Source organism: Dromiciops gliroides, chromosome 3 (genome assembly GCF_019393635.1).
Source record: "Dromiciops gliroides isolate mDroGli1 chromosome 3, mDroGli1.pri, whole genome shotgun sequence".
Lineage (NCBI taxonomy): Eukaryota > Metazoa > Chordata > Mammalia > Microbiotheria > Microbiotheriidae > Dromiciops > Dromiciops gliroides.
In genome coordinates this window covers 669009208-669034289 of record NC_057863.1, presented here as the reverse complement: position 1 = coordinate 669034289, position 25082 = coordinate 669009208, and the positions used below count along the sequence as shown (strand labels likewise).

At 42.2% G+C, this 25082-nt stretch overlaps 1 protein-coding gene across 4 annotated transcripts; it reads left to right on the top strand.

The window, feature by feature from the left end:
* On the top strand, positions 1–24556 carry LOC122746866 (zinc finger protein 883-like). Of its 4 annotated transcripts, none has more exons than XM_043992928.1 (6): positions 1–110; positions 972–1012; positions 4009–4102; positions 6845–6968; positions 9603–9698; positions 22001–24556. In XM_043992928.1, the coding sequence occupies exons 3-6, from the start codon at positions 4067–4069 to the stop codon at positions 23863–23865; spliced, it is 2121 nt and encodes a 706-aa protein (XP_043848863.1). In that variant the 5' UTR covers positions 1–110; positions 972–1012; positions 4009–4066; the 3' UTR covers positions 23866–24556. The 4 variants fall into 4 exon arrangements, with proteins under 4 accessions (XP_043848863.1, XP_043848861.1, XP_043848862.1 ...); XM_043992926.1 differs by having other exon boundaries at positions 6842–6968; XM_043992927.1 differs by lacking the exon at positions 972–1012 and having other exon boundaries at positions 7–110.
* The last annotated feature ends 526 nt before the right edge of the window (positions 24557–25082 follow it).

The window sequence follows — 25082 nt, the reverse complement described above, 5'->3', positions numbered from 1 at the left end:
CCGCCCCTTCCTACCAGCTTCCGTCCAGACTAAGGAATCCTATGCAGGGTGGCAGTCGCCTGGGCCGCTCTGCCCGCTGCCGGAGCCCGAGCCCCGCGTCCCCGGCTGGGGTGAGTGGGGGACACCGAGGCGTGTTTGCCCGGGCAGGCGGTGCGCAGCGCCCGGCGCCTGGTTGGTTTGGAGGCTCCCTCAGTGGGAGGAGACCGGGCACCTTGGGTGCCGTCAGCCCCGCCCCCTCGGGGAGGGGACGCGCCCATTGGTCTCGCGGAGGCGCGGTTGCAGCCAATCCGCGGCGCCCGTCCTGGCTCCGCCTCTGGAGGCGGGCCCTGTTTGGGGCGGGGAGCGGGGTGGGTGGGGTGGCGTGGCTCCCAGGTGGGAGAGGACTTGCTCTTGCAGGTGGTGGGCAGCTGGGGAGGAGGGAGGAGGGAGGAGGGAGGAGGGAGGGAAGCCAGCCTGGCAGGGCCACCCACGGGCTGGCAGACAGGCAGCCTGCGTGCTCCCACCCCCGTGGCCCCTCACTGCCTCCAGGGCTTCTGTCCACAGTCACCAGTACCCGCGTGACCGTGGGCCGGTCGTTGCACCCCGTGCCTCTGGTCACCCTCTGCACGATGGGGCTGCTGCTGTGCCCCCTCCCCTGGGCGCCGTCAGGAGCCGAGAGTTGGCGTCGGACCACGCGGACCCCGGGCTCCGCTCGGCTGCCAAGCGTTGGGGCGCCTGGAGGTGATGGTCTGATCAGGCGTCCCTTTGGGTTCGGCCCCCCGCGGGTGGACAGAGCCGCGAGCCCACTGCGCAGGAGGGCGGGGAGAGTCTGGCACTGCCGCCGATCAGGGGCAGGGGAGGCAGGGAGGACAGTCTTGGACATCCGACCTCCCCCCTGTGCTGGAGCCCCAGAGGGGTCAGCCAGGGACCGAGCACAGAACTGGGTATTGGGCCCTATTGTTCTTAGTGACCCCATTGGGGTTTTCTTCCAGTTCCGGGGGCGGCTTGCCATCTCCTCCAGCGTCTTTTACAGGTAAGGAAATAGAGGCAAACAGGGTAAAGTGACTTGCCCAGGGTCACACAGCTAGGAATTGTCCGAGGCTGGATTTGAACTCTTTCTGACTGCAAGCCTCAAGCTCTAAGCATTGTGCCACCTCGCCGCCACTTGTGATTCCACACTCCCAAGATGCCCACAGAGGAGCGGAATCCCCAGGGGAGGTAGAACTCAGGAGGAGGGGAGAACCTGCAGTCCTAAATGCCCAAACATAAGGACAGGGAGCAGAGCACTTGAATGAAGTTTCCCCTCCCCCTTTCCCCAGCAATCCAGACTTGACTGGTCTCTTAGGCAGCTTCAGTGGAATGGTTATTCTAAAGGAAGTGGGTCTCCTAAAGTTTGAATTTGAAAGGGAAGAGAGAGGTGTGACTTGAGGGGGCTGCTGGAAGCCCTGGGTGGTGTTTGCAGGCCCCCGGGAAGGGGCTTCTAAATGGGGAAAGAATGAAGATCAGAGAAAAAGAGGGGAGCTGATGGGACTAGGGCGATTTCTCCAGCCTCCTGGTGCATCTCCTGGTCCTGCTCTCTTCCCTGCCCTTTGCCTGCTTATCCTACCCTGGCTCCTAGTCTGCTGTCCACCCAATGTCTTCCTCTTTAGCCCTCCCTTGTCCCCTTTTGTTCTTTTTCTCTTCAATCCTTTCACCCAACAGAAGAGTTGGGAGGGACCTTAAAGATGACCTAGTCTAACATCTTCACTTTCTGGAAGAGCCAATGGCTGCCCTGATTAGGGCTGGGAAGCCTGTTACCATAGGTCCCACCAGCCCTGGTACCTCGATCCTCTGGTTCCAAGGCCCAAACTCTTTCTGCTATGCCCAGGGGCCTGCCTAGAGGAGGCACTTCCAAGGAAATCCTCTTCATTTGCTAGGCTGCCTTCTCCCCTGCCCAGTGTTTATCCGTTGGCTGTCCAGCCGTTCATATCTCCGGCATAGTCAGTGCCCAGCAGGATTCTGGGAGGGCTGCAGGCACGATGATTTATGTTGACAAATGTTGATGTCACCCTCTCCCTGGGAGCTCCCTCTTCTCTCCTCCTCATCTTAAATCATTTGCAAGTCTTCCCCCACTCCACTCTTGTCCCACATGGGGATGTAGCCCCAGGCAAAGCTCTCCCTGCATCCCTGACCCCTTTCCATCTTCTGCAAGATATTCCCCCTCTGCTCCCTGATTCCCTCACTTATTTAAAATCTCTTCCCATCAACTAGCTTTTTCATTGCAGTCCAAGCAAACATGTTTCTGTCTTTAAACAAATCCCACAGTTCCTATTTCCATCCCCACCAACTCTCCTCTCTTGTGTGGCACTGGCCTGGAAACATCTGTCTACACTTGTTGCTGCTACTTCCTCTCCTCTGATTCTATTCTGTGCCCTCTGAGCCCTGGCTTCTGAGTTCATCCTTCAGGGGGAGAGGCTCAAAGTTCAAGTTCCCTCTTAGTTGCCAAATCCAGTGGCCTTCTCTCAGTCCTCACCCTTCTTGACTTCTCTGCAGTCTGGGACACTTTATAAAGAAATATGCTTGATTTCACCGACTCTCCCTCCATTCCACCCCCAGAGCCCTGTGAGATTTAAAATTGGATACTAGAGCATTAACCTCCCCTTTTAACCTTTCCCTTATTTATCTCCCAGACTAGTAAGTGGAAGAAGCCTCTGGTCTCTAGTTAGAGCTTTTATTGTTTGGAAATTACAAGGTGGGGCAGCTAGGTGGTGAAGTGGATAGAGCACCGGCCCTGGAGTCAGGAGTACCTGGGTTCAAATCTGGCCTCAGACACTTAACACTTACTAGCTGTGTGACCCTGGGCAAGTCACTTAACCCCAATTGCCTCACTAAAAAAGAAAAAAAAAGAAAAAAAAAGAAATTACAAGGTGATGTTGATTAGAGAGATAGGAAAGTAGAAATACAAATAGTCTTAAATCTAAGCTTAGTCTATATTCCGTATAAAACTCACCAAAAACCTAAGGCCATAAGCTTTGAAGCTGAGAGCCTCACCGAGTAGAACCTCAGTCAGCCTCTGTGTGTGCAGTGCAACTGGCGGACAAGGAGAGCCGACAAACGACCTCACTTCCATTCTCTCCTTGCCTTTGTAATGATTGGAATGACGCCACCTACTGGAGACTTGCTGTGGGAAAGCTCCACCATGAGGAAAATGCCTCAGAGGCATTGTGGCTTTTCCTTGGCGTCAGGAAATGACGCTTGCTCATGGGTGCTATCTATCAAGTCTACCAGCCAATCAACTGGAGGAGCCTCCTATGGTCTGGGAGGAGACAGGAAGGAGGAAAGGGAGCCTGCGCAGAGAGCGCGGGCCTTTTTTGGCTTCCTGACTTGATGGTGGGTGGCGGCAGAGGACTTCACAGGAAATTTGAGGAAAGATAGGAATGCCAGGCTGTTAGAATTCTGTTCTCAATCTTTTTCTTTCTATTTTCCAATAAACCCTTAAAAACCTAAACTCGTTTTATCAGTGATTTTTAGTCAGTTTCCCCCAAACTGGGGGAACACATTAGAATCCACATTTAGAATCTTAAATTACACACCTTTTAAGCTTGCACCCCGGAAGTGGAGTGCCTAACAGATGGAGGTGGAGTGCAGGGCCGTTCTTTACGGTCTCCTCCCCGAAAGGGTGGTCCTTCAAAAACTGGTGTACTTTTTACCACAGCCCTCAAGCTCCCACTGCCAGAGGGTGGCTGAGTCCCCTCCAACTGAGGCGAAAGAATCCATCTTCTCCTTCCCCCTCCCCCCAGGTGCTTCCCCCTCCCCCACTTGTCAGGACTCCCTGGCTCTGCTGGGTGAGAAGGTGCTGGCGTTCTTGCAGGGTGGGAGCTCCTGGAGAGCCCTGACAGTGGCTTGTCCAGCACTGTGGACATCATTGGCCCTTAATGAAATGATTGCAGCTCCAGGAGCAGGTCATGAGCCTGACTCACGTGTGAGGTGTGTGGGGATGGGACCAGCAGACTGACCGTGGCAGCCTCACGGACTCTCCTTCCTTCCTAGCTATGCCTTCACATGACGCTGCCGTTGCCCACGAGGAGGTAGACCTGGGGAGGACAAGATGGCCCCTGTGCTCCTGTCAGCTGGGACCCCACAGGTGAGCGGGGGTTGGTGCTTTCTTGACACCTCACGTCTATTGGGATTGTCCTTCCCTGTGCTGTCTTGTAAATTGTCTGGATACGGTCTCTGCCTCATTCTGATGTTGCTTCCCTTCAGGCTGGCGTCTCTTCTTCATTTTTCCTTTCTTGAGTTATGGTCTGTGTGGATACATTTCAGATTTCCACCTTTCTCCGTGGTTTTTGAGTTTGTGCCCTACCCCATGATATCCCTCTGTATCATTCTGTAGAGAGCTTGAAAGGAGCACAGACTTACTGATATTCCTGTACAAAAGTCAACATAGGGTTTTGGTGACTGTCATTTTTTTAAACATGAAAAAAATTGTATATACATATGTGTGTGTGTGTGTGTGTTAGCAGCAATCGATCTTCACTACCTCCCAGTGCAGCCAGTGTACCCTGACATTGAGACAGCCAGAAAAACAATACTTCTCCTTTAGATATGTATGGTCAAGCATGACAAATCCTGCATTAGCCATGTTAAAAAAATATATATATATTTCTGCCTGCACTCTGGGCATATCAGTTCTCCTTCTTTAGCTGGGCTGCATGTTTAATTCTGACCCCCCTGGAGCTGTGATTGGTAACTGTTGGTCAGAGTTTTTCAGAAATGTTTGTCTTTACCATATTCATAGACTTCTATTTTTACTAATAAAAATCTTTAGATTGTATTTTTCTTGGCATCTTCTATTTTTGTGGGTTTTCCCCCCTTTTCTGGATATGCCCCTCCTCCCATCCTTATCCAGCAAACCATCCCTTTCAACAAAGATTTAAAAAGAAACAGGAAAAAACCAATTCAAACTAATAAACATACGAGTGATGTCTGATAAGATGTACAGTATTCTGCACTCATATTTAGTGAACACCACAGGCAGAGGGGGAAGCTTTGTTTATTGACTTATTTCTGAGGGTTTATAATCTCTTGAACTGCACGTCCCATGGGCACACCAAGCTCCGCATGCCCCAAAGAGACCGAGTTGTCTTTGCCCCGCCCTCTCTCAGACTCCCCTGGTACTATTTAGGGCACCACCGACATCTCTGCTACCCGGGCTTGCAGCTTCACTTCCGTGTCGTCCTAGACTTCTCACTCACACAGATCCCGTGTGTTGTCGGTCCTGTTCCCACCTTCCCAAGCTCTGTCATAAATTCTCCTTTCTCTCTTCTGATACTGCTGCCATCGTGGTGCAGCCTCTCCTCACCTTGTGTCTAGAATGTGGCAGTCACATTTGGGTCGCTCTTCCTACCTCATCTCCCTCCTTACTCCAAACCATCCTCTGTTCAGTTACCAAAGGGACTTTCCTAATATGTAGGTGTGACCATGTGACCCGCCCACCCACCCCCACACACATACACACGCACACTCAGGAATCCCCAGTGACTCTGTGACATCCAGGAGCAAATAGAAAGTGCTGTTTCTTAGACCTTTTCCCACCTTTCCCATCTTACACTTTCCTTCCTTTCGTGCATGTTCTGATCTTATAGCACTGGCTGATGTGATATTCCTTGAGCAAGATATGTCATCTCCTATCTCTGCCTTTGCAGTGGCTAAACCCCATGAGGCTCTGCCCACTCACCTCTGCCTCAGGTCAGACCCAGTCTTCGAGAAGGCTTTGCCTAGTCTGTGGGATGCTAAAGCCCTCCATGTTTCTCCCTCTCTTTCTCTCTCTCTCTCTCTCTCTCTCTCTCTTTCTCTGTGCACCTGCCCCTGCCCCAAATATATATTTGAATGTCTGTTTGTGCATGTATATATTCTATCTATTCAGACATACACATTTGCATCATATGTAGAATTTCCCCCACATGTTGTCTTCTTTGTTAGAATGTGAGCTCCTTGAGGGCAGAGACCATGGCATCCCAGCTCTTGGCACAGTGCTCAGCACACAGTAAGGCTTTAGTAAATCTGTACTGACTTAATTAGGTGCATTTAGGCACAGGTGGCTTTTCCTGGGAGTTTGCTGAGAAGCAGATGAGAGCTAGAAGACAGGAGTGGGAATGCTGGGACTGAGAGGGTGTGGCTGGTGTGGGTACTTCCTCAGGTGAAGATTGGGGAACATGCTCATCAGTCAGAGGTGAAGTTGTAGCCAATGTGAGAAGGCTTCTGGGGGAGGAGCTCAGGGAATGGTTTGGGTCGTCCTGGCCAAGCTGAGCCTGCAGTGTGATGGGGTGGAGAGGGAAATTGTTAGTCAGTCCCTGAACTCACAGAGGGGCCTGCCCTGGGACTTGGCAGATAATGGCCAGCAGGTTCTGGATCGGGTAATGAGTTTGGAGAGAGGAGGGCTGGCAGGAGGCAGACTTGCTGAATGATCATGGCGGGAGGAAAGACTTGAAGTGGCAGTGGAAAGCAAGGGGCACTTCAGCTTTGCCACCTATACCAGGGATTGGTGGGTATGGAAGAGTGTGGCTAAGGACACAGTGTCATCAGCAGGGGAGCCAGGCCCCAGTGAGTTCTGGGGGACGAAAGGGAAGAGTGCACTACCTGAATGAAAATTTTAAAATGTATTTTTTTAAATAAAGAGTAATCAACAAATAGAAGTGTCCTCTGACACAAACACACAAAAAGCATTATATGCAGAAGTGTGTTACTGTTATGTGCAATCACTTTTTCAAAGTGTTCATTTTGACAAGTTAGAAACAAAATTTTCATATCGTTTACCAACTTGACGTCTCTTACTGGTCTATATCTGGATCCTAGGTAGACTCAAATATATTTGCCATTTCAGCAGTCGGTGACATTCAAGGATGTGGCTGTTGACTTCACCAAGGAGGAGTGGGGGCACCTGGACCCTTCTCAGAAGGAGTTTTACAGGGATGTGATGCTGGAGAACTACAGGAACCTGGTCGGCTTGGGTAAGGGGACTGTCCTCTGGCCCTCAGATTTTTCCTACTAGAGGACCTTTGTTTCCTACTTTAGTAAGTTTTATAGGTTATATGTGTTGAAATAGATGGCTGACAACGTTCCTTGAAATACTTGAATTCTGCGATTCTTTGATTCTGGGTGTCTCAGATGTGGAGCACTTACTTAATGTTCGAAATGTAGAGACCAGAGATTTCTAATCCTTTTGGGTTTAAGAGAGACTGAGGAGGGGCAGCTAGATGGCACAGTGGATAGAGCACCGGCCCTGGAGTCAGGAGTACCTGAGTTCAAATCCGGCCTCAGACACTTAACACTTACTAGCTGTGTGACCCTAGGCAAGTCACTTAACCCCAATTGCCTCACTAAAAAAAAAAAAAAAAAGAGAGAGACTGAAGACACATAAGCTTTCTGTTTATCAGTGAAAAGTTTTCCTTGGTGTTTTGGTTTTTTTTGTAACTTGTCCTGATGGTTTATTTCTTTAAAAAAAAATTTCATTTAAAAAATTCATTACAAATTTCTTTTGAATTCCAACTTCAACTTCTCTCCCTCCCTCCACCCCCTCCTCTAATCATGGAGAAGACAAGCAGTATGATAGCAATTCTACATGTGAAGCCATGCAAAATGTATTTATTTCCATATTAGTTATGTTGCTAAAAATAAAGAAAGCACGAAAAATGTAGTGTTTTTCAATGTGCACTCAGCTCATCAGTTCTCTGGTGGTACATAGTATTTCTTCATAGGTCATATGGAATTGTCTTGGATCATTGTATTGCTTAGAGTAACTAAGCCTTTCACTGTTGATTATTGTTAGAACAGTTCTGTTACGTATACAGTTTTCTGCTAGTTCTGTTCACTTCACTTTTTGATCAAATGAGATATATTTGTTAATTGTTTATCAGAGTATTTGGCACGTAGTAGGTGCCTAAGGAGTCCCTTAGGCAGCTGGATGTTGGACATCACATCCCTCTGGCAACTCCTGTGGTGGCACTGGTGCCAAACTGTATTGGCTCTGCCTCTCCTTTGGATCCACCAATGTCACAGAGAGGGAAAACCTGCTGCATGGGCAACAGCTTGTTTTCCAATTGATCCACCCAGGCCAGCGCCCTGGAGGGGACACTCCAGCTACTCCTCGTGGGGTAGATACAACACGGGATGTGGCAGTTACCGGTTATAAGTCACTCAGGAGCTGGGGCTCCTGTATCGGACTGCACAGCCACATTGTGGCCTGTGGCTCTTCAAGGCGCTGATCCATGGTGGTCCGAGACTGGTGGAGGCCTACTACTACTACTACTAGTGGGTGCTATATAAATACTTGTTCCCTGTGATGATTAAAAATGTAAGAAACATAGTTTCTGAGTAATTTAATCATTTTATTAATAAACAGGCAAGTTATTAATAAAAGGATGGTCTATGGCTGTCTCTCAAACCAAAGACCCCTAATGATGGGGTCACAATTTATATACCTTTCTAACTGTAGGAGATCCATCACATAGCAATTAAATCTAAATGTTTGCCATAATTTTGAGGTGCATTATATTAAAATGAAGCCTGGTGATATATGACTTAGATCACTCAAATCTTGGCAAAAAAAGAAGACATCAGATGGGGCAACTAGGTGGTGCAGTGGATAGAGCACTGGCCCTGGATTCAGGAGGACCTGAGTTCCAATCTGGCCTCAGACACTTGACACTTACTAGCTGTGTGACCCTGGGCAAGTCACTTAACCCCAATTGCCTCACCAAAAAAAAAAAAAAAAGACATCAGAAAAATAATGCAGATCCCAACCAAACTCATAGGGGCACAATGGTTTCCACCTGAGTGTGGTTTGGTACAGGCTAAATTTCATCAGTAAAGTCCTTCAGCCATCCAGATAACTGGATATGTCCCTACCCAAGATTCTTTGACCCAGATGAAACTAACTTTCAAGGAGAACTATACTTTGGAGTGGGGGGAAAAAGGAATAAGAAATAAGGGGAGAACACTGGGTTCCCACCCCCAAGATATCAGTTATTAATAATTATTTCTCACATCCCTTATCCTTTTTTTTGTACCTATGGATCTTTTTCCTCTTTATCTCTTTGGTATATAGACTCAGTAATAGCATCATTGGGTCAAAAGGTACTCAGAATGTTATAACATTGTAGGCAAATTTCAAAATTCTCTCCACTGGACCATTTCAGCAGTGTATCAATGTTCATGTTTTCCTAAAGCCCCCTCTAGCCTTTGTCATTTAAATCTTGTACTTTTAGTGGTTTAGCCACTTTTAGTGGCTCCTTTAGAGCCTTGCTTCTTAAACTGTGAGTCTCAACCCCATATAACTGAATGTAGGGGTTGTGAAAAATTTGTCAACTGTAAAAGGTTTTATGTATAAGTATGTATGGGTATATATGTACATGTGCATATATGTGTATATGTATATGTATACACATACATACATACCTGGGGTCGCATACAATTTTTTCAGGTGAAAAGTGGTCACCAATGGAAAAAGTTTAAGAACCCCTGTTTAGAATTGTTTTGTTTTACTCTTGGGCCTTTCTACTACTTACTTACAAAGAAATAGGTTTTAGGATTGAATTCCAATATGGTTCTCTGAACCTGATCCCTGTTCCATTTCCATTGAGCAGGACTTGCATTTTCCAAACCATATGTCATCTGTCAGTTGGAGCGAAGGGAAGCGCCGTGGATTCCGGAAGGAGGCATACCAAGGGTTAGCCATCCAGGTGAGTGAATCCATGCAGGCAAGTCTATCATTGCAAGAAGTAGTTCAGTTGGTCCTTTTTTTAGGTTTGTATTTCTTTTCTAACATTAAAAAATTTTTTTTGTGTTGCAAATTCTTTCTCTTCCTCCAGCCCTTTCCCCACATTGAGAATATAATAAAAATGATATCAATTTTACTTGTGAAGTCACGTGGAACATATTTCCATATTAGCCATGTTGCAAAGAAAAGAAACATGCAGTGAAAAGCATATTTCAGTATGCACTCAGTTCTCTTTCTGGAAATCAATAGCATTTTTTTAATAAAGTATTTTATTTATTTTTTTTTTCCCATTACATGTAAAGATAGTTCTCAACTTTTGTTTATACAAGCTTTCCAATTTCAGATTTTTCTCCCTCCCTCCCCCCTTCCCTAGACAGCAGGTAATCTGATATAGGTTATATATATATATATATATATATATATATATTGTGTGTATATATATAATAACATTAAACATATTTCTGCATTAGTCATGTTATAAGAGAAAAATCAGAGCAATGAGGAAAAACCTCAAAATAGAAAAAAACAACAGCACCAAAAACAAAAGAAATAGTATGGTTCATTCAGCATCTATACTCCACAGTTCTTTTTTTTTCCCCTGGATTTGGAGATCTTCCTCCATCATGAGTTCCCTGGAACCCTTCTGTACCATTGCATTGGTGAGAAGAATATAGTCCATCACAGTAGGTCAACACACAATGTTGATGATACTGTGTACAATGTTCTTCTGGTTCTTCTCATCTCACTCATCATCAGTTCATGCAAGTCCTTCCAGGTTTCTCTGAACTCCTCGTGCTCATCATTTCTTACAGCACAATAGTATTCCATTACATTCATATACCACAACTTGTCTAGCCATTCCCCAATTGATGGGCATCCCCATAACTTCCAATTCCTTGCCACAACATAAAGAGCAGCTATAAATATCTTTGTACATGTGGGTCCTTCTCCCCTTTCCATGATCTCTTTGGGAAAAAGACCCAAAAGTGGTATTGCTGGGTCAAAGGGTATGCACAGCTTCACAGCCCTCTGGGCATAATTCCAAATTGCTCTCCAGAATGGTTGGATCAGTTCACAGCCCCACCAACAATGCATTAGTGTTCCAATTTTCCCACAGCTTCTCCAACATTTATTATTTTCCTTTTTTGTCATTTTAGCCAATCTAATAGGTGTCAGGTGGTACCTCAGAGTTGTTTTAATTTGCATCTCTCTAATCATTAGAGATTTAGAACATTTTTTCATATGGGAATAGATCATTTTGATTTCTTCATCAGAAAACTGCCTGTTCATATCCTTTGACCATTTCTCAATTGGGGAATGACTGGGATTCTTATCAATTTGATTTAGTTCCCTATATATTTTAGAAATGAGGCCTTTATCAGAAGTACTGGCCTTAAAATTGTTTCCCAGCTTTCTGCCTCCCTTCTAATTTTGGATGCATTGCTTCTGTTTGTACAAAAACTTTTTAAGTTAATGTAATCAGAATCATCCATTTTGCATTTTATAATATTCTCTATCTCTTGTTTGGTCATAAACTGTTTTCCTTTCCAAAGATCTGAAAGGTAGACTATTCCTTTCTCTCCTAATTTTCCTATGGTATCACCTCTTATGTCTAAATCCTTTTGGATAGCATTTTTTATCAGTTTCTTTGGAATTATCTTAGATCCTCCAGAGTAGCTAAAAGTAGATAAGTCTTTTATAGTTGATCATCATACAGTATTGCTGTGTCTGTGTACAATGTTCTACTGATTCTGCTCACTTCACTTTGCATAAGTTTATATGTCTTTCCAATTTTTTCTGAAACCATTCTGTTCATTTCTTATGGTATTTATCACAGTCATATTTTATATCACTATCACAATTTATCACAATAGTATTTATCATAATCATATGCCATAACTTATTCAGCTATTCACCAATCAGTGGGTTAAAGATATTAAAGACTTATTGGGTAGGCTTCTATTTTTCCCAAATACAGATAATGCTTGCTCTTAGTTTTAAATAGATACCACTTATTTTAAGAAAAACTCCATTTAAGGGGGCAGAGCCTTGATGATGGAGAAAAGGGAGTCTGAGTTCTCCCAAATTCCCCTCCAAACAACTTTAAATAATACCTCAACATAAATCGTAGATTGGCAGAACTCACAAAAAGACGGTGTGAAATAAGTTTCCACCCCAAGATAACTTAGAAGATTGGCAGGTAAGGTCTGTTGTACTGGGGTGAGAGTAGAGTGCAATTCGGAGCAGGCTGTACCAGCACAGACTGGGCCCTAGCAAACTATCAGAAGGCCTGAGGGGCTACTGAGTAAGCCACAGCAGCAACAGCTTCTAGAGCACTCGGCCCACAGACGGTAAGGGGATCAGACAACTGGTCAGATTACAGAGGTCCTTCTTCCTGGTAATGGGTACAGGACTCTGTTTTATTACTCATACAGGGATCTGTGTCTCAGTACCAAGGTGAGGGAGAGCACGAGCATGACAGAGTTTCTGGCTGCATGAGAGCAGGGACCCTAATCACCATTCCAGAGTGGAAAAGAGTGCTTGTAGTTACTTATAAACCAGAGCACAGGCTAGAAGAGTAGTTAACACATTTCTGCTTAGATCATATCACCTTGGAAGAACTGAAAACTTACAGACCTCCTGGAACTAGCTCTGAAAACAGCTGCACAAAAACCCTGAAGCTTGGGACAATGACCATAGAAAGTTACTTTGGTGACAGGGAAGATCAAAACACAAACTGAGAAGAAGACAACAGAGTCAAAACTATTATATCCAAAGCCTCAAAGAAAAATTAGGGAAAGAAATTAGTGATACAAGAAAATTATGAAAAGGAGTTAACAGCTTGGAAAAAGAAACAAATAAATACTGAAGAAAATAACTTGTTATATAAAACAGAAAAGGCCAAATTGTAAAAGAGGCACAAAAATTCACTGAAGAAAACTCCTTAACAAGCAGAATTGGCTCCTTGGAAAAAGAGGTACAAAAATTCATTGAAGACCTCCTTGAGAAGTTGAATTGGCCAAATGAAAAAAGAGGTACAAAAACTCACTGAAAAAATAATTCCTTAAAAATTAGAATTTAGCAAGTAGAACCTAGTGATTCCATAAGACATCAAGAAACAAACAAGAATGAAAAAGAATGAAAAAATAGAAGAACGTGTGAAAATGTCTCATTTGAAAAACAACTGATGTGGAAAATTGATCCAGGAGAGATAATTGAAGAGGGGCAGATAGGTGGTGCAGTGGATTAAGTATCGGCCCTGCCCTGGATTCAGAGAACCTGAGTTCAAATTGGACCTCAGACACTTGACATTTACTAGCTGTGTGACCCTGGGCAAGTTACTTAACCCTCATTGCCCCACCAAAAAAACCAACTGAAGAGCTTAGACATAATATTTCAAGAGATTGTCAAGTCTACTGTCCTGATATTCTAGAGGTAGAGAATAAAATAGAAAAGAATCCATTGGTCACCTCCTGAAAGAGATCCTAAACTGAAAACTCCAAGGAATATTATAGGTGAATTCCAGAGCTCCCCTGTCAGGGAGAAAAAACTGCAAGCAGCCAGAAACAATCAATTAAAATATCATGGAGGGGCAGCTAGGTGGCGCAGTGGATAAAGTACCAGCCCTGGATTCAGGAGGACCTGACTTCAAATCCGGCCTCAAACACTTAGCACTTACTAGCTGTGTGACCCTGGGCAAGTCACTTAACCCTCATTGCCCCGCCAAAAAAAAAAAAATATCATGGAGCCACAGTCAGGATAACATAAGATTTACCAGCTTCTACATTAAAGGTGAAAGGCTATAGCTGGCTTGGCATCCGTAGGCTATTAGCTGCCTCACCAACTGTTAGTTCTGTCTTCCCCACTGAGCCAATCTGTAAGGGCCTGCCCCCTCCCCAACTGCTTCTCCCAGATTCACAAGAAATTAGATTAAAAAGCCTCCATTCAATTAAAGTAAAAGACAGGGTTTATTGATAAGAATAAATGTTGAAATAAGAACAAAAAAAAAGCAAAATATACAACCTATCTATCCCCTGCGTCTTCTCGTATCCTCTGATAGCCCATGCTCTGTGGGTGTGGCTGGCCACTGCCACTGCCACCTTCACTCCCCATCTCTCCCCTGCTCTCCCCTGGTCACTCCATTCTCATCTCCACCCATCTCCTTCTCCGGTCACCCCATAGCTTCTTCACTCTACGTCTCCCCTCTCACTACTCCCGCTGCTTTTAAAAAAACCCTTCTCTCTCATAGACCTCGGGCTGACTGCCCACTCACCCCAAGCTAATTCGTTGGCACCCCCAGGGGAGGCACCTAAGGCCAGCTGGGGCACAGAGTCCCCGTGCGCACCCCTGCCTGGTGGAGCGAGCAGCTTGGGGCCTCCGTGCAGGCTGTGGCACCCCCGAGGCTTGCCTGGCTGGAGGCGGAGGGAGACATTCGGTGCTTTCTAATTTTAGCCTCTTTACAAAGGATTGAAGGGCTTAGAATATGATATTCAGGAGGGCAGAGATGATTACAACCAAGAATTACCTACTCATTAAAACTTGAGTAATAATGTTTTAGGGGGAAAATGGATAGGCAATAAAAGAGGACTGTGAAGCATTCATTTTAAGACCAGAACTGAATAGAAAATTTAACTGTCAAATCCATTACTCAGAAGAAAGAAGCATAAATAAGTAAACAAGAAAGAGAAATCATAAGGGATTCAATAAAGTTAAATTGCTTATGTTCTTGTGTGGGAAGATGATAGTTGTAACGCCTAAGAATTTTATTATTATTAAGTTAGTTAGGAGTCTACATAGATAGAGGGCATGGGAATGAGTTAAATATGATGGGATGATTTTGGAAAAAAAGATTAAGGCTTGAGAAAGAAGCTTCTACTGTGAGAAGGGAGGAGAGAAGTAGAATGGGAAAAATTGTTTCATAAAAGAGGCACAGAAAGAAGAGGGAAGGGAAGATGGAGGGGGTGGCAAGCAATGTTTGAACTTTACTGTCATCAAAATTAGGTCAAAAGACCATACTGTTGTACTTTTTTTTTTGTTCTGATTCTTCTTTCACAACATGACTAATGCAGAAATATGTTTAAAGTGATTGTACATATATAACTTATATCAGATTGCTGCTGTCTTGGGGAGGGGGGAGGGAAGGGAGGTGTAGGTGGCCAAAATTGGCCTCAAACGGCTGCCCCCAGTGAAACTGCTCTCCTCGAAACCCCCCCAGACACAAAGCCTTGAGAGCCCATCCCCCACTCAGCGGGGATGAGCTTGAAGGGCCTCAAAGACTCCAGAGCTTCCTTCACCCAGCCGGCCTTGGGTGCAACCAACAAATTAGCTTGAGTGTGTGGGCATCGGCCGGCCTGTGTTTTCCATGAAAGAAAGGGTTTTTTATGTGGAAGCACAAGTTGTGCTGGGTGGCTTTTTTCAGTTAGTAGGGGAAACCACGGAACTGAGCGAAGACACTAAGAAGTTGGTTGGGAGAAAAGAGTGAAAGGACATAGGGAAGACTGAGAAAGGGGAGCACAGATGGCAGCCCAGCAGCCACACCCACAGGTGAGAGACATGGCTCCAGGGTTGTAAGTGCAGGTGGTGGCAGGAGAGAGTTAAAAGAGAAAGTGGAGAGTTCGTTGGCAGAAATTCACAGGTCATGTTTTACTTTTGTTACCCTTGTTTCTACATTTAACTCTAAGTTTATTCACCTAAATAAACCCTGTATTTGCTTTAATTAAAAGAGGCATTTTAACCCTTTTTTTCTTATCAGGCTGGGAGAGGCAGTGGGGGGAGGGGCAGGCCCTTGCAGGTTGAGTTCCTGTACGGGCTTAATGAACCTGGTGGAATTTTTAACCCCCTTGGCAGGTAGGCACCTAATAGCTAGCTATAGCTTTACCAGCTAAAAGCAGTCAGAGAGCCAGCCAGGAGTTCACAGAATAGGCCCATCAGTTAAAATAATTTTAACATTGAATGGCAACTGTTAAGGGACTTACAGGCCAGTTATAATATTTCAGCAAGTTATAATTTTTCAGATGCTAACACGGTTATAAGTTTTTCAGATTAGCAATTAGAGTTAATATCTTAGACCACTGTATTGCTGAGAAGAATCAAGTCTATCATAGTTGATCAACACATGGTGTTGTTGATACTGTGTACAAGGTTCTCCTAGTTCTGCTCATCTCACTCATCATCAGTTCATGCAAGTCCTTCCAGGTTTCTCTGAAATCTACCTGCTCATCGTTTCTTACAGGACAATAATATTCCATTACATTCACATACCACAACTTGTTTAGCCATTCCCCAATGGATGGGCATACCCTCAGTTTCTAATTCCTTGCCACCACATGTGGGTCCTTTTCCCTTTTTACGAGCCTGTATTTTCTTTTACAACACGACTAATATGGAAATATATTTTGCATTGACTGCACATGTATAATCTATATAAAATTGCTTGCCTTCTCAAGGGGTGAAGGAAAAGAAGGAGGGTTAGAATTTGAAATTCAAAATAAAAAAATTGTTTTTACATATAATTGGGGGGGATAAAATATTAAATAAAAAAATAAAAAGAAAGCTCCATTTATTCCTGTGTTTTTTAGTTTTTTTAAAAGGAATGAATGTTGTATTTTGGCAAGTCTTTTCTGCATCCCCTGGTACAATCAAATTACTTTTGTTCTTTCAGTAATTTACATGTCAGTTATGCTTATAGTTTGCCTAATATTTAATCAGCCTTGTATTGCTGGTATAAATTCCACCTGGGGGGCCAGCTAGGTGGCATGGTGGATAAAGCACTGGCCCTGGATTTAGGAGGACCTGAGTTCAAGTCCAGCCTCAGACACTTGACACTTACTAGCTGTGTGACCTTGGGCAAGTCACTTAACCCTCATTGCCCTGAAAAAAAAAAGAAAGAAAAATAAATAAATTCCACCTGGTCATAGTGTATTATCATGACATATTAGTGTACTCCTTGCTATTATTTTATTTAAAATTTTTGCATTTATATTCATAAAGGAAATTTGTCTATAGTTTTGTGGTTTTTGTCTTCCTAATTCAGGTATCAAAACCATATTTGTGTCAGAAAAAAATTAATAGAATTTCTTTACTTATTTCAAATTCTTTATGTGTGGTATTAAAATTCATTGTTTAAATATTTGGTAGCATTCACTTGTAAATCCATCTTGAGCTGGGGATTTTTTCTTAGGGAGCACATTCATATCTTGTTTAATTTCTTTTTCTCATATAGGGTTATTTAAGTATTCTATTTCTTCTTTTAATCTAGACGATTTATAATTTTTAAAATATTCATCCATTGGGGGCAGCTAGGTGGCTCAGTAGGGCATCAGCCCTGGCTTCAGGAGGACCTGAGTTCAAATCTGGTCTCAGACACTTGACACTTATTAGCTATGTGACCCTGGGCAAGTCACTTAACTCTCATTGCCCCACAATAAATAAATAAGTGAGTGAGTGATCGAGCAAATAAATAAGCAAATACATAAATAAATAAACGAATGGATGAAAAATAAATAACATCTTGAAAATTTTCACATGTTTAATTTATATTGTAAGTTTTGTTGGAATATAATTGGGTAAAATCATTACTAATAATTGCTTTAATTTTATCTTCATTGGTAGTGTTTTCACCCTTTTCATTTTTGATATTAGTAATTTGGTTTTCTTCTTTTTAATAATAAAATTATTGTTTTTCTGGTTTCATGATCAGCTCATTGATCTGTTCTTTATCTTTTCTATTGGTATAAGCATTTATAGGTATAAATTCTCCCCTAAGTACTGCTTGGGCTGTATCCCACAAATTTGGGTATGTTGCCTCATCATTATCTTTAATGAAATTATTTATTATGTCTTTGACTTAGTCTTTGATCCATTCATTCTTTAGGGCTAGGTTATTTATTTCTTATTAATTTTTAATCTATATTTCCAACCCATTTATTGAAAGTAATTTTTATTGTATTGTGGTCTGAAAATAATGCATCTAATATTCCTGCTTTTCTGCATTTTTTGTAAGGTTATATGACCTAACATATAGTTAGTTTTTTGAAGGTACCATGTACAGCTGAAAAAAAGGTATACTTCTTTATGCTGCCATTCAGTTTTTTTCAGTTTTATCATATCTGACTTTTCTAAAATTCTATTCATCTCCTTAAATTCCAACTTATGGTTAGATTCATCGAGTTCTCAGAAGGAAAAGTGAGGTCCCCCACTTATATAGTTTTACTGTCTATTTCTTTCTGTAAGCCATTTAACTTTTCCTTTAAGAATTTTGATGTTGTGCTATTTGGTGCATATATTTAGTATTGATACTATTTCCTTGTCTATAGTACCTTTCACCAAAATGTAGTTTCCCTGATTATCTCCTTTTTTGGGGGGAGGGGGGAGGAGCAATGAGGGTTAAGTGACTTGCCCAGGGTCACACAGCTAGTAAGTGTCAAGTGTCTGAGGCCAGATTTGAACTTGGCTCCTCCTGAATCCAGGGTTGGTACTTTATCCACTGTGCCACCTAGCTGCCTCCAGTGGATGAATATTTTAAAAATTAAAAATCATCTAGATTATCTCCTTTAAGTAGGTCTGTTGTTGCTTTTCTTTTCTGAGATCATGATTATTACCCCTCTTTTATACTTCAGCCCTTTTTTGGGGGGGGGGCAGGGCAGTGAGAGTTAAGTGACTTGCCTAGGGTCACACAGCTAGTAAATGTCAAGTATCTGAGGCTGGATTTGAACTCAGGTACTCCTGAATCCAGGACGGGTGCTTTATCCACTGCGCCACCTAGTTGCCCCCTTCAGCCCTTATTTTAACTGAGTGTGTCTTTCTGTTTGAAATGTGTTTCTTGTAGAAAGCATATTGTTGGATTTTGGTTTCTTCTATCTGCTTCTTTTTTATGGGTGAGATCATCCCATTCACATTCACAGTTATGATTACTTCCCAATTCTAGTTTTTTTAAGGTGTTATTTTCTCTGGTATTTTTTGTGTGCCTCTTTTACCAAGCTATTAAATTTTCTTTTTGTAGTTTTATTTTATCACTCTCATTTTCTTTACCCATTTTCCCTCTACCACTCTTTAAAAAAAACTTTTTCTATTATAATAAACTTATTTATTTAGAATTTTCCCCATTACATGCAAAACAAATTTTCACATTGATTTTTAAAAAACTTTGTGTTCCAAATTCTCTTCCTCCCTCCCTTCCCACCCTTCCCTAAGAAATCAAGAAATTCAATATAAGTTATACATGTGCAGTAATGTAAAACATTTCCACATTAGTCAGGTTGTCAAGAAAACAGACAAAACTTTAGAAAGAGGAACTAACAAAAAAAATTATACTTCAATCTGTATTCAGATACCATCAGTTCTTTCTCTGTAGATGGATTTCATTTTTCATAAGTCCTTCTGATAGCATCTTGTTCATCATTTCTTTCACAGTTACTCTTGCTAACTGTATTGCCCTCCATCTGATTCCCTCCCCTTGATAATTACTCTATTTTCTATCTTCTTTCACCCTATACCTTCTCAAAAGTGTTTTGCTTTTTACTGCCCCCCTCCCCCAATTTGCCTTATCCCCTTCCTCTCCCACTTTCCCTTGGGGCAAAATATATGACTATACCCACTTGAGTGTATATGTTATTCTCTCTTTGAGCCAATTCTGATGAGAGTAAGGCTCATTCACTCCCCTGCTCCTTCCCCATTTCCCTCTCCATTCCATAAGCTTTTTCTTGTTTCTTTTATGTGAGCTACTTTACCCCATTCCTCTTCTCCCTTTCCCATTCTTCCAGTGCATTTCTCTCACCCCTTAATTTTATTTTAAAGATGTCATCATGAGGCAGGTAGGTGAAATAGTAGACAAAGCACCAGCCCTGTACCTAGGAGGCCCTAAGCCCAAATCAGGCCCCAGACATAAGCCACCTCACCCTGCCTGCCCCACAAAACAAAAAGGATAAACAAAAAATAAATGCTTTACAGATATCATCTCTTCTTATGCAATTCACACCTGTGCTCTCTGTTTAAGTATATTCCTTTCAGTTGCCCTAATACTGAGGAAGTTCTTATGAGTTAGAAGTATTATCTTCCCATGTAGGAATGTAAACAGTTTAACCTTTTAACATCCCTCATGATTTCTTTTTCCTGTTTACCTTTTTATGCTTCTCTAGTGTCTTGTATTTGAAATTCAAATTTTCTATTCAGTTCAGGTCTTTTCAGCATGAATGCCTGAAAGTCCTCTTTTTCGTTGAAGTCTCATTTTTTCCCTGAAAGATTATAATTAGTTTTGCTGTGTATGTGATTCTTGGTTGTAATCCCAGCTCATTTGCCCTCTAGAATATCATATTCCATGCCCTCTGATCCTTTAATGTAGAAGCTCCTAGATACTGTGTTATCCTGACTGTGGCTCCACAGTATTTGAATTGTTTCTTTCTAGCTGCTTGCAATATTTTCTCCTTGACCTGGGAGCTCTGGAATTTGGCTGTAATATTCCTGGAAGATTTCCTTTTGGGAATATCTTTCAGGAGGTGATCAGTGGATTCTTTCAATTTCTATTTTACTTTCTGCTTCTAGAACATCAGGGCAATTTTCCCTGACAATTTCCTGGAAGATGATGTCTAAGCTCTTTCCTTGATCATGGTTTTCAATAATTTTATAATTCCAATAATTTTAAAATTCTCTCTCCTGGATCTATTTTCCAGGTCAGCTGTTTTTCCCACATTGCCCTCTATTTTTTTATTCATTTGGAGTTGCTTTATTGTATCTTGATTTCTCATAAAGTCATTAGCTTCTATTTGCTCAATCCTTATTCTTAAGCAATGATTTTCTTCAGAGAGCTTTTGTACCTCTTTTTCCCTTTGGCCTGTAAGAGGCTAAAATTAGCCTCGGGTGCCCCAAATGAGCTGCCCCCTCCCCCAGCATGACTGCTCTCCTGGAAACCGCCCCAGGCATGGAGGCCTTGGGTGCCGATGCCCCACTCATCGGGGATGTGCACGGGAAGCCTCAGGCACACATCAGCTTCCTCTGCCCAGCCCCTGGCTCTGGGCATGCCCAGCATGAGTCTCTGTGCCCCAAGCCGGCCTTAGGCATGCTCTGGGGTACCAGTGAATTAGCCTGGTGTATGTGGGCATGGCCTCCCCAAGTAGAGAAGGTTTTTATAGCCTGGGGGGTGGAGACATAGGGTGGTGGAGCTATGGAGAGAGACCAGGGGAGAAGAGTAGGAGAGACAAGGGCACGGCTGGCAGTGAAAGGGAGGACTGAGAAAGGGAAACACTGAGAGACATAGTGGAGCTACAGAGAGAGGACTGAGAGAGAAGAGAAAGAGAGACAAGGGGGTGGACAGTGAAAAGGAAAGAAAGGAAGGCCTAAATGCTTGGAGAGAAATTTAGTGTTCATGGATAGATTATCCCAACCAAATAAACATGATAGTACCACTAAATTAACCTACAGATATCATGTGGTACCAATCTAATTACAAAGTCAGTTGTTTATGAAATATGCAAAACAACATAATTCATATGAAAAACTTTAAGAATACAAATTACATTCATCCATAAAGATAGGGAATAAAAGTTGTCTAGCATCAGATGACCTTAAAATTATATTAAAAAGCTGTTATAAAAATTTAGTGCTACTAGTTTGAAAAAGAGAAATATTTTAGTGACATGTACTTCATTAGGAGGAAATGCATATGGCAGCCTATTGTCTGATCTGTGGTAGAGCACAAATTACTAGGGGAGGCTTTCATTATTTTATCCAGATTGCTAATAAGTAAATAAATAAACTGGAGAGTATGGTTTGCTAGAAAATAGGTTTAGAAAGATTTTACTTGATTAATGTCATCATTATGAAAACTGGAACTGATTTGAAAAATGGAAAAGTCTGTAGTCTGCATTTGATGCTAGCTTCTTAAACTGTGGGTCATGACCCCATATTGAATCATGTAACTAAATGTAGGGGTCATGAAAAATTTGGCAATAGTAAAAGGTTATGTATACTTATTTTATATACCTATATACCCAGGGTCATGAGTGGAAAATGTTTAAGAAGCTCTGTACTAGAACAGAAGAAAGACCTTGAAGTAATTGCATATGGCTTCTAGTGTTGGATCCGCCCAGGAACAGAAACTGTTGGAGGGAGGGATACTTTATTTGAACAGAACTACTGACAGAACTCGAGCACATTTTTCAGGAAAATATAGTTTGAGACTAATATTTCCTCATTGATTCAAAGATTAAGTACTGTATACACTGTGTTTGCAGTAGCAGTTGTGGTTTTTACATTTTTTATTTCTTGCAGATTGGGAAACTAAGTATGAATCTACAGAGTCTCCTCCATCCCAGGAAATACTCAAGAGGGATGGTTTTCTCCTTTCCTCATTAGGAGAATCCTTGGAATGTAATGCCAAGTTAGAAAATCATCTGAGGAATAAAGAGAAACACTTCTGGGAAGTCAAAATCACCCAAAAGAAACATCCCAATAAATTTGAAGTCCAGGAAAATAATAGTTATTGCAGAAGCTTCAATCTAGGGCCTCTTCTTTTCCCACAGCAGATAGTAGGAAAGAGTCTGAATATGTGTGACACAGATGGAGAGTACTTTAGACTGCATACAGATGGAAGAAAATGTAGTAGTAAGTGCTCAAATAAAATCTCATCTAAATATAGGAAATGCTTTATGTATAATTCAGCCTTTGTTGACAGTGGCAGAATATGTATTAGAGAGAAGCTTTATGATTGTAATGAATATGAGATGACCAACCCAAGGAAAGGATTTATTCTTCATGAGAAAATGTATCCTGGAGAGAAACCTTATGAAAATAATAAACATGGGAGCACCTTTTGCCTAAGGATGGAGATTCCTGGATATCAGAATATTCTTATTGGTGAGAAACCTTATCAGTGTAATATATGTGGCAAGACCTTTCGACTAAAAGCACAACTTAACCAACATCAGACGATTCATACTGGTGAGAAGCCTTATCTGTGTAATGAATGTGGAAAGGCCTTTCGACTCAAAAGACAACTTCATGAACATCAGAAAATTCATACTGGTGAGAAACCATATCAGTGTAATGAATGTGGGAAGGCCTTCTGCAGGCGTTCAAATCTCACTGAACATCAGAGAATTCATACTGGTGAGAAACCTTATGAATGTCATGAATGTGGCAGGGCCTTCTGCCTGAGTGCAGCTCTTACTAAACATCAAAGAATTCATACTGGTGAGAAACCCTATGAATGTAATATATGTAGGAAGGCCTTTAGACTTAAAGCGCAGCTTAATCAACACCAGTCGATTCATACGGGTGAGAAACCATTTGAATGTAATGAATGTGGCAAGGCTTTCCGTCAGAAAGGACAGCTTAATGAACATCAGAAAATTCATACTGGTGAGAAACCTTATCAGTGTAATGAATGTGGCAAGGCCTTCTGCAGGCGTTCAAATCTCACTGAACATCAGAGAATTCATACTGGTGAGAAACCTTATGAATGTCAGGAATGTGGGAGGGCCTTCTGCCTGAACACAACTCTTACTGAACACCAGAGAATTCATACTGGTGAGAAACCTCATGAATGTATCGAATGTGGGAAAACTTTCCGACTAAAAGCACAGCTCAATCAACATCGCAGAGTTCATACTGGAGAAAAGCCTTACAAATGTAATCACTGTGGGAAGGCATTTTGTAGGCGCTCTAACCTTACTGAGCATCAGAAAATTCATACTGGAGAGAAACCATATGAATGTATGGAATGTGGGAAAGCCTTTAGCCAGAAAGTAAAACTTATTCAACATCAGACAATTCATACTGGTGAGAAACCTTATGAATGTAATGAATGTGAGAAATCTTTTCGTCTGAGCACAGCACTTAGCGAACACCAGAGAGTTCATACTGGAGAGAAACCTTATGAATGCAATGAATGTGGAAAGGCCTTCCGGTTAAAAGCACAGCTTAATCAACATCAGAGAATTCATACTGGAGAGAAACCTTATGAATGTGATAAATGTAAGAAGGCCTTCTGTTGGGGAACACAGCTTATAGAACATAAAAGAATTCATTCTGGAGTAAAACCTTATGAATGTAGTGAGTGTGCAGTATCATTCCACTTGAGAAGAGAGTATACTCAACATCAGAGAATTCATTCTACAAAGAAAACGTGGATATAATGATTGAGGCAACGCTTTGTTTCTGAGCAAGTACTGTAGTCATCATCAGCTCAGATTAATCAGAAAAAACTTATGTATATAATGAATATTGAAAGCCTTTAAACCAGAGCACAAAATTTATTTAACATCAGATGAATATAACAAATACATGAAATGCTTAAGCTAGAGTTATCATCCTATACCAAAAATTAGAGAACTGAAACTTGGGGAAAACCCTTTCTCATAGAGCTATTCCAGTTCTATTCCTTCTGAACTCTACCATGCCAAACTTATTCCATATGACTTAGACTCTTCATTTACTGAGAAAGTTGGGGACCATTTCATAGATGGTTCCTCAAATTGCCTACTTACCCATCTGAGGGCTATCAGCCATGCACACTCACTCCTGTCACAAAGGAAAAAATATCCTTCCCCTTCTCTAAGATTATTTCCTTACTCTGCTTAATCCCATTTCCTTCCTTGCTAATTCCAGGATATTAATCCAGCAATGATGTATTTTCATTTTATTAATCTAAAACAAGATATTCCCAGCAGTCTGCAGTTAAACTGTCCAATTAAAGAAATGCTGGGGTTTATTATTATTATATGTAACTCACTGTGCTTATATAGATACATACAAAAATTTTTTAAAGCCATGGTCTTCTCAGAGCTTATTTTTTTTTTTTTGGTGAGGCAATTGGAGTTGTGACTTGCCCAGGGTCACACAACTAGTAAGTGTCAAGGGTATGAGGCTAGATTTGAACTCAGGTCCTCCTGAATCCAGGGCTGGTGCTCTATCCACTGCACCACCTAGCTGCCCCAGAGCTTACTTTTTAAAGTAGAGGACAGATAGAGTAGTCCCAATGAAGGGGATCCCAAAGAGATCCCAGTAATGAGTGGCTATGGAATTGAGCATTAAATAAAGCTAACAGGGTTTGAAAAGGTGAATTGGGGGGCAGCTAGGTGGTGCAGTGGATAGAGCACCAGCCCTGGAATCAGGAGGACCTGAGTTCAAATCCGGCCTCAGACACTTAACACTTACTAGCTGTGTGACTCTGGGCAAGTCACTTAACCCCAATTGCCTCACTAAAAAAAAAAGAAAAGGTGAATGGAAGAGTGCATTTCAGGATGTATAGATCTGTTTTGCTTTACTATGCTTGATACAAGGTAGGGTTCTACGGAGAACTTTTCTGTGGAGGAGTTCTATAGTGCCAGACAGTCAAGATAGAAATACAGAC

Bases quoted from the DNA above. Each gene is read 5' to 3' on its own strand.
- LOC122746866 (XM_043992926.1), top strand. From the start codon at position 4,067: ATGGCCCCTGTGCTCCTGTCAGCTGGGACCCCACAG. The intron at 4,103-6,841 runs GTGAGCGGGGGT...TTGCCATTTCAG, and splicing joins TGTCAGCTGGGACCCCACAG to CAGTCGGTGACATTCAAGGA. The intron at 6,969-9,602 runs GTAAGGGGACTG...TCCATTGAGCAG, and splicing joins CAGGAACCTGGTCGGCTTGG to GACTTGCATTTTCCAAACCA.